Raw genomic sequence first — 9088 nt, forward strand, 5'->3', positions numbered from 1 at the left:
TTTCAAAGGGGAAACAGTTCTCGCCTGTGGAAGTGACGATTCTGCTGGGAACTGCCCCTCCGCTCCCTCGCTCGCTCGCTGGGCCGGCTGGGCGCTGGCGGGTGTGAGGCCAGAGGAAGCCGAGGTTTGGGGATGCGGGTGCTTGGCTGCTGCTTGTCCTCAGCCTCCATGCCGGGCTCGCGGAGCAGCGGACCTGCAGGTCCGGTGCAGTCTCCCTCGCCCCTTCCTGAGAGGCCTCAGGGCGGTTCCGAGCAGCATGAGAGTCGGACTGTTGGGCAGCGGTTGTCCCTCTGCCGCTTGAAGACTGGTGGACACTGTCATCCTCACCACCGCTTGGCAAGGAAGGTTCCTGATGTCAGTTTACAGATGAGGAGACTGAGGCTCGAGGAGTCTGGGTGCCCAGTCAATGTCAAATACCTTTCTTTTTGGTATTTGCTTGGTTGAAAATAGTAGTAATTGATTAGTCACTAGAGGCCGCTGCACGAAATTCGTGCCGGAGTAGGCCTTCCTTCCCCCGGGTGCCGGCACCGGCTCATACCTGGGTGCGTTCACAGCAGCAGCAGAGCCCGTGGTGGGCGGTGGGCGTCCTGCAGTCTCGTAGCTTCTGCCCAGGACCAGAGGGGCCTCCGAGAGCAGGGAGTGTGGGCGCCCAGCTCAGGCCACTGGACCGCAGTGTCCGTCCGGCGTTCGGGTTGGATGAGAGGACGGAGTTGAGCTGCGGCCTTAGGGGCTAGGGCCAGCTGGGGCCCCTCCTTCCCCTGGCTGCCAGCTGCCGGCTGCGAGCCGGGGTCTTCCTTCATTCCATGCTGCCCCCTGGTGGTCAGTTGCGGAGCGGCCTGGTTCCAGGCAGTGAAAGCGTGGGTGTTCTTTTCATCCTAGAGCATCACACGCTCCAGTCCTTAAGGACGGCATCTTGAGAGGAGGTAGTGGCTAAATTTCCGGTCTGTTGAACTCCCAAGGGGACAGCTTGCATATTAGCGTTTTATTATATAGGATTGTTAACAAGCCAGCATTACTGTGGCAAATGCCAGGGTTAGCCCTGCTGCCTCCCGCCGGCCGGCCTGCATCTGCATCTGCGAGGCTCAGGGCAGGGGGAGCGCGGGTCCATTTTCCACCTGTAGTCTGGCGAGAGGCGAGAGGACAGGCCTGTGCGGGGTGGGAATGGCGGCCTGGGGAGACAGGGCTGTGCCCGCTCGAGGCCCAGGTCCTAGTTAGTGGGACGTCCGCGTCCAAGTAAGATTCCTCACTTGATGGCTTGTTGGTTTGTTTGTTTGGGGGGTGGGATGGGGGGTGGGCGGGGAAGCCTGCCTCCCTCGCTCGCTCGCTGGGCCGGCTGGGCGCTGGCGGGTGTGAGGCCAGAGGAAGCCGAGGTTTGGGGATGCGGGTGCTTGGCTGCTGCTTGTCCTCAGCCTCCATGCCGGGCTCGCGGAGCAGCGGACCTGCAGGTCCGGTGCAGTCTCCCTCGCCCCTTCCTGAGAGGCCTCAGGGCGGTTCCGAGCAGCATGAGAGTCGGACTGTTGGGCAGCGGTTGTCCCTCTGCCGCTTGAAGACTGGTGGACACTGTCATCCTCACCACCGCTTGGCAAGGAAGGTTCCTGATGTCAGTTTACAGATGAGGAGACTGAGGCTCGAGGAGTCTGGGTGCCCAGTCAATGTCAAATACCTTTCTTTTTGGTATTTGCTTGGTTGAAAATAGTAGTAATTGATTAGTCACTAGAGGCCGCTGCACGAAATTCGTGCCGGAGTAGGCCTTCCTTCCCCCGGGTGCCGGCACCGGCTTCCCTCCAGCTGCCGGCAGGCACCTGGGACCCAGGCTTCCCTCGAAGCCTGACTTCATCCGGAAGGACATCTGGTCTAATGAGCATATTATGCTTTTATTATTATAGACTCGAGGCCCGGTGTACGAAATGCGTGCATGGGTAGGGTCCCTGGACCTGGCTGGCGATCAGGGCCAGCTGGGGGCCGTCCTTCCCCTGGCTGCCAGCTGCTGGCTGCCGGCTGGGGCCTTCCTTCATTCCATGCTGCCCCCTGGTGGTCAGCGCACATCATAGCGAGCGGTTGAATTCCGGTCTGTTGAACTCCCAAGGGGACAATTTGCATATTAGCATTTTATTATATAGGATTGTTAACAAGCCAGCATTACTGTGTGTTTTGTTTGCGATTCCCAGAAACTGGGCTCTCTGTGAGTGGCTGTGGGAGGTACCACCTGCCCGCTGCACCCGCCCCCCACCTCCCAGCTGTCTGTCTGTCCCGCTGCTGCACAGGTCGTCTCTGACGTTCCGCGGCTTGGGGGCATGTCGGCTTTCTGTGCCTCTTTCTTCTCTGGCAGATCAGCAGTTGGGCTCCCAGGTGACCCTGGAGAACGGGGCTGTGGGTCCTGGCCTGCACGAGGGGCTCTGAGAGGGCAAGCTGGGGCGGGCACCGCGGGGCGGGCAGCCGTGGCACTGAAGTTACGTGACCCCTCCCTTGTCTTCCTCCAGAGAGGCGTGGCCATGGAGGACCTGGGGGAAAACACCACGGTCCTGTCCTCCCTGAGGTCCTTGAACAACTTCATCTCTCAGCGCGTGGATGGAGGAGCGGGCCTGGATGCTGCGGCCTCGGCCCCAGGGTCCCTGCAGATGCAGTACCAGCAGAGCATGCAGGTGAGTGTCGTGGGGAGCGGCTCTCTGGCTGAAGACACCTGTCCGTAGGTGTAGGTGTCGCTCAGGTGAGTGCCCTGCGCGGGATCGGGGTCTCTGACGGAAAACACGGCCCTTCGATAGGCTGGGTCATCCTCATGCCGCGGCCTCGCGTGCCGCTGTGTCTGTGGGTGAGATGCCGTAGGGACGTGGCTCTTGTGTGCCTGCTGCCTGTGGTGAAATTGGTTTCCTTACACGTCGTTTTGCTGAACGTCGTAGGACCCGTGGCCACTGCTGACGTTAAGCGGGCACTTCCTGTAGCTGCGGCAGGTCAGTGTCTCCTCAGCCTAGAGGCCAGCTGGCCGTCTCCCGGGTCTCTAACGTGGGCGTTCGGAGTTTGGGGGACAAAGCGGGAGGGAAGCAGGGTCTGGCCCTGACCCGTCCTGGTTAACGGCCTGACGTGTCAGCAGCGCAGAGCGGGCCTGGTGCTCAGCGTGTGCTCACGGGAATGAGCTCACAGACCCTAGTGACGGGGGTTGGGAAGCTGGCTGTTGGTTTAGTTGAGGAAAACCCACACGGCCTGGCTCCCTCGGAGGTGGGCGCCTGGGAAGGGCGGCCGTGCGGTGACAGGCCCGTGGCTGGCCTGGCGGGACAGCAGGGGAGTGAGTGAGGCTTGGGGATGTGATGGCCTCAGGCTGCGGGAGCGTTTGCAGATCTTGGCTCCCGGCTGCTACGGGCTGATTTTGACAGTTTTACTCTGATTATAGTGTTATTTGCTCTGTTCCAAGTTCTCGGCGTTGCTCCCTGTAGACAGCTGTAAAGGCGTCAGGCCTCCTGAAGGACGTCAGCTTCTAAGGACTTGGGGGGTCCGTCCCAGGGGGGGCAGAACCACGGGGGCCGCACAGGCTTGCCCAGGCCCGCCGCCCCCACCGGCTGCTGTGTCCCTCCTCCCCCGTGGGCCCTCGCGTTGCTGGGGCTGTTCAGCGACGGTCTCTGTGTCAGCCGTGGGTGCTGCTGGGCCGTGGGGTGATAGTGTCCTGGGAGCCCAGAGGCTCAGGTGCATTCATTTGCTGAGGAATTGAGTTACTCTCTATTTGTTAGTAGTGGACTGAGTTGCTCACTCCCATTTTTTGGCAAGGACTCTTATTTATTTTGAAATTAGTTTTCTTGTGTTTAAACACTTTTTACTGAAATAACAGTCGCAGTAGGTTATACTGTGATCCTTGCCCACTGGTTGAAAAAAGTAATAATTTTATTGATGCACGTGACTGGGGATGTTTGGCTTGTTAGGACCATAAATCTAGAATCTTGGAGGCCCCCAGTTCCCACTCAGTTAGCGCTGGGAGGGTCAGTGAGTGAGTGACAGCAGAGTGAGCTGGTTAGAGATGCGGCAGTACCTGCCTGGTACCCTGGCCCGTCGCAGGGCTTCCCTCAGTGCTTCTCTCTCCCAGCCGCCTCCCCAGCTGTAGGTCTGTATTTCTTGCCCACCAGACCCCTCCTCCCTCCTTTGAATAAAATTCCTGTTTCCAATTGAAAGTGTTCACAGTTTGCTCTGCTACACATCAGTGTTTGTGTAAAATGTTATAAAAATGTTCCAGCTGGCCGGGGTGGTTCAGTGGTTGAGCATTGACCTAGAACTGGGAGGTCACAGTTCATTCCCCGTCAGGGCACTTGCCCGGATTGCTGGCTCCATCCCCAGTGGGGGGCATACAGGAGGCAGCCAGTCCATGACTGTCATCATCGATGTTTCTGTTTCCCTCTCCCATCCTCAAAAAAAAAATAATGTTTCAGTTACTTTCCTTCAAATGCAGTCAACATTCCAGGAAGATGAGGCCCACGGATCGCGTGTCCCTGGGATCCTGGTCCCCGTGTGCTGGGCCACCTGCAGCCACAGAGTGAGGCGGGGAGGCAGCGTGTTTGATGGAGGGTAGAGTTAGGAACCTCCATATGCCAGCAGGTGGGCAGTGCAGTGAGAGAAACAGCAGGGGGGAAGGAAGTGTGGACTTGGGCCCCCACCAGTGCGGAGGGCGAGGGGGCGGGAGTTCCCTTTCTCTGGCCGGATTTCTCACCTGTGGCTCTCTGACATTTGGGGCTGGATAGTTTTTGTTTTGCTGGACTGTCCTGTGCACTGACTTTCCTGTTGGTAACCGTCTCTGGCCTCTGCGCACTAGGTGCCAGGAGCACACACATTCCCACCTCCGCTGTGACAGTCGGCAATGCCTCTGGACGTTGTCAAGTGCCCCTGGTTGACATAAGAACCACGTGCTCTAGCCCAGAGCTTCTCAAACTCTAATGTGCAAGTGAGAGGACGATTCTGATTTGGTGTTTCTGGGGTGCACCCAAGACTCGGCATGGCTGTTGAGTGTCCAGGGGTGCTGTGTGCTGGATCGCAGGCCATTGTGGAGTGGTCAGGTGCTAGCCCACCTGGAGAAGAGGCCCTTAGAGTCGGTGACTCTTTGAAACCATTTGGTGTGTCTTCTGAGTCCCTTCAAGGCTGGAACTCACCTCTGTTTACCTGCCGTCTGTGGGGGGCAGACTCCTAAGGTGGTCCTTGATGGACCCATTTAATCCAACACTTGACTAGGGGTTGTGGCAACGAGATTTGCAAGTATAATTATGATCTCAAGTCAGAGAACCTCGGGGGGCCTTTACAGTGTGGTGGAGAGAGGAGACCAGAGCTCAGGTGCGGAGCAGGAGATAGATCCACACGTGGGAGACTCCCTGCGTGGCTGTGGAGCTGGAGAGGCCGTGGGGCAGGAGCTGTGGGTGGCCTTCCAGAGCCACAGCAGCCCATGGTGACAGCCAGCGAGGAAATGGGTCCCCAGTCCCACAGCCACGTGCGTGTGGGAGAGGGTCCTGAGTCCAGATGAGCACACAGCCCTACGGACGCGTGCTCAGCTGTGTGCCTGCCTTCTGACCGGCTGGACTGATACTCACGTTACTGGTGTTTACACAGCTAGTTTGGTAACTTGTTACACAGCAACGGGAGACCCTTTGCTTAATATACCCTCTTTTTTAAAAAACCCATTTAAAAAAATATATTTTTATTGATTTCAGAGAGGAAGGGAGGAGGAGAGATAAATGGAAACATCAGTGATGAGAGAGAATCATTGATTGGCTGCCTCCTGGAGCGAGCCTGCAACCCGGGCCTGTGGCCTGACCGGGAATCGAACTGTGACCTCCTAGTCCATAGGTTGATGCTCAGCCACTGAGCCACACACTGACATCTTAAACATACCCTCCTCTTCAACTCTGTCATCTTACCACACCGGCCGGGCTGCCCTCTTTTATAAAACGAGCCCACACACTGTCATCTTAAACATACCCTCCTCTTCAACTCTGTCATCTTTGCCCGTCGCCCAGCTCGGGAGCCAGCTTCTTCCTTCTTCCCCGGGGCTGGTGTGGGCCGTGTTGGGAGCTGGTGCCCCAGGAGTGAGTGTTGAATGAGCCACTCGCCTGTTTGACGTGGCGGCTCCTGAGGATTCTCTTTCCTTTGCATGGCCTGGCCAGCTGGAAGAGCGGGCGGAGCAGATCCGGTCCAAGTCTCACATCATCCAGGTGGAGCGGGAGAAGATGCAGATGCAGCTGAGTCACAAGAGAGCTCGCGTGGAGCTGGAGCGAGCGGCCAGCACCAGCGCCCGGAGCTATGAGGTGAGTGCAGGTGGCCAGCTCCTGAGACCGTGAGAAACGAGAGCCACACAGGCCAGGAGCCCAGGTGCCCTGCCTTCTGAGGCCCTGGTGTCAGCTGTGCCCCCTCCTCGCGGAGGCTGCGCAGGTGCCGGTGCTGCAGGCAGTCCTCCCCGTGGGCCTCCTGGCTCCCCTCCTCTGGAAGGACTGGGATGAGGATCCGGCAGAAATACCAGGTGGTGTGGGGTCAGAGGCTCAGAAGGTCACCAGGTTGCGTAGGGGTCTCGGGCCCAGGCTGGGTCTTGCTTAAATGGTTATAGGGCCTCAGAGCAGGGAGCCCCAATCTCGGGGCTGTTGCCTGTTGCCTGGCTCACCCATGGCAGGCTGGGACAGCACACTTCCTTACCCAGTGCTTCCTCGGCTGGGACCACAGCTCTTGGCAGGGTGTCGGGAAGCGCTGTGAGGAGTGGAGACGCCGCGAAGATCCAGGCAGCGCATCTGGTCTGGGCCTCCTGAGGGTGGATGTCTGCCCGGTGCTTGCACACAGGGCACATGCGCCTTCCTTGTCCCTCTAAACGGCTGGGGGCTGTGAGGGTGTGCTGTGACAGCATGTTTGACCCGGTGGACAGGTCCTGGCTGTGGTGTGCTGCGTGGGCTCAGTAGCCCAGAGGTCTGGCCTGTGGCTGGGGCACCTCAGCCTCGGCCTTGGCATTGGCCCAGGTGCTGCTCCGGGTGGTGTTTCTCTGTGGGTGGGACGTGATGTTGTGGGTTGTCCTAGGAGGGACCATCCTGGGGAACCGGTGGGAAGCAGGAGGGAGAGGCTGTGGGACTCGTACAGTGTTGGCGTGCCCTGACGGGTAGGGAGGTGGCACAGGCCGTGGACTGCGGGCACTGCGGGCGTGGTGGCACTGCCTGGCTCTCAGCGGCCTGGGATGTGGGCTGCTGGAGTGTCTCTGGGCCCTGAGTCCCGTGAGGACAGGGCCTGTCCTGACTGCCCTGGACCCCCAGTGTCCAGAACTGGCTGTGGCACCTAAAGGTGCTCGGCAACCCTGTGCACAAGTGAGGGGTGGCTGCAGGGTCACCAGACGTCTTTCTCGGGTAAATGCAAGGGCAGGGCCTCCTGAGCTTAGTCCTGGGGCCGCACTGAACTGGGCCCCCAGAGGCTTTTCCTTCCGGCCGCAGGCGGGCTGCAGGTGACCCCGGGCCGCTGAGTCGGGGGCTTTAAATTGCTCCTTTGAGTCTTGGGCATCTGCAGTGGTTTTTCAAGACTGTCATTGGCAGTGGGGGGAGGGGGCGGGGACAGGTGGGCGGGAATCTCAGCCCTCCCACCTGGAAATAGCTATTAGATGGTGAGATGCTGGTGTCTGGGGACCTGCCCACGTGCACCAGGAGTGGCCGCCGAGTGGAGATGCCGCACCTGCCTGTGGGGTGCAGCCGGAGCACCTCGCTGCTGCGCGTGCGTGGACGGTGCCTTTGATGCAGGGCCTCCTCGTAAGGCAGCCCTGGAGTGCCCGGCGGTCTTTGGAGGAGCTTCTGCAGCTCAGCTTTCTGGCCAGAGGTCCGAGGCCGCAGGGTCTGGCTCCATGGAACCAGGCTTGGCCCCCTGCACTCTGGTCCCACTTTCTAGTCCCATGGCTTCTTAGGCTGAAAGGAACCACCTCTGTGGCCGTGTCAGCCTTTATGACCCCAGGGATCATCAGAGGGAGGAGTCTTAGTTCCATGCCATGCTGCCCTGAGGGTCGAGTACAGGGTGGCTCTGCAGGTTGGCGGGAGATAAGGTGCCCTGGTGGTAGAGGGGGCCCGGGTCAGCTGCTCCTGCCTGCAGGCCACCTGTCCCGCCCGGGCACATGCCAGCTGTTACAATGGTCGCCTGTGTGCAGTCAGTGAAAGCTGCTGGGGCTGCCAGAGCCCGGGGCTTCTTTCCCACGTCCAGCCTGAGCGTGGGTTTCACCCTCACCTCCCCCTGCAGATGGTCTCCTGGACCCTGACACTGGGTGGTCCATCTGAGAGCCCGGGGGTCCCTGCGCCAGAGCCCTGACCAGCTTTTTCCGGGCTCCTGCTGGGTCTTCTCTGGGCCGGGGGCCTGGCCTGAGGGAGGCCGGGTGGGGCCGCCCTGCCCTGGCCGTGCTGACCAGGTCCTCCCTCTGGCAGCGTGAGGTGGATCGCAACCAGGAGCTCCTGACCCGGATTCGGCAGCTCCAGGACCGCGAGGCGGAGGCGGAGGAGAAGATGAAGGAGCAGCTGGAGCACCACCGGCAGTGCAAGCAGAGCCTGGACGCCGCCAACAAGAGGCTGCGGGAGAAGGAGGACGGCCTGGCCGAGGCCGGCGAGGTGCGGGCGCGTTTCGTGCTTTTAGTTCTGCACCTCTAGTTCTTTCCATCGTCATAGCAGAGCTACCGATTTTCCGTCCTGTGGTTTTCAGTGACTCAGCTGAACACCTTTCAGTCTCTGTAATCACGGTTGTTCATGGTTGGGGAACTGTTTCTTGTCGTTTTCAGAGCTTTGGTTTTTCATACACACCCCGTGCACGACCATGTGTAGCAGAGAGCTTCGTGCTGCCACTTTTTGCTGCCCTTGACTATGTCATTGGATCCATTCCTCGCAGAGGGCTGAGGGCCCAGTCGCCGTGGGCCCTGTGCTGACAGCGGGCGGGGGTTCTAGTCCCCCTGGGTCTCACCTGGCATGGGGGTGCGGTTTTCTGGAAATTCTTGTGGATGTTTCGTTTTGTTTTCCCCCAGAAGGTGTAGGTAGTTGCCTCTGGATTTGCATTTCTTTGATTGTCAGTGTGTGTGTGTCAGCGGGTGTTTGTCAGCGTGTGTGCGTGACAGTATGTGTCAGCATGT

The 9088-nt window shown here is 59.6% G+C and overlaps 1 protein-coding gene across 1 annotated transcript in view; it reads left to right on the forward strand.

Moving 5' to 3' along the window:
* Positions 1–2482: 2482 nt before the first annotated feature.
* The window catches only part of MAD1L1 (MAD1 mitotic arrest deficient-like 1 (yeast)), a 150711-nt gene continuing 144105 nt past the window's right edge, over positions 2483–9088 (forward strand). Inside the window, exons 1-3 of the mRNA XM_014530985.1 lie at positions 2483–2642; positions 6129–6269; positions 8397–8576. Of these exons, the coding sequence (XP_014386471.1) occupies positions 2493–2642; positions 6129–6269; positions 8397–8576 (471 nt within the window). The 5' untranslated portion in view covers positions 2483–2492. The remainder of the gene's footprint in view (positions 2643–6128; positions 6270–8396; positions 8577–9088) is intronic.

This window comes from Myotis brandtii, unplaced genomic scaffold (assembly GCF_000412655.1).
Source record: "Myotis brandtii unplaced genomic scaffold, ASM41265v1 scaffold786, whole genome shotgun sequence".
NCBI lineage: Eukaryota > Metazoa > Chordata > Mammalia > Chiroptera > Vespertilionidae > Myotis > Myotis brandtii.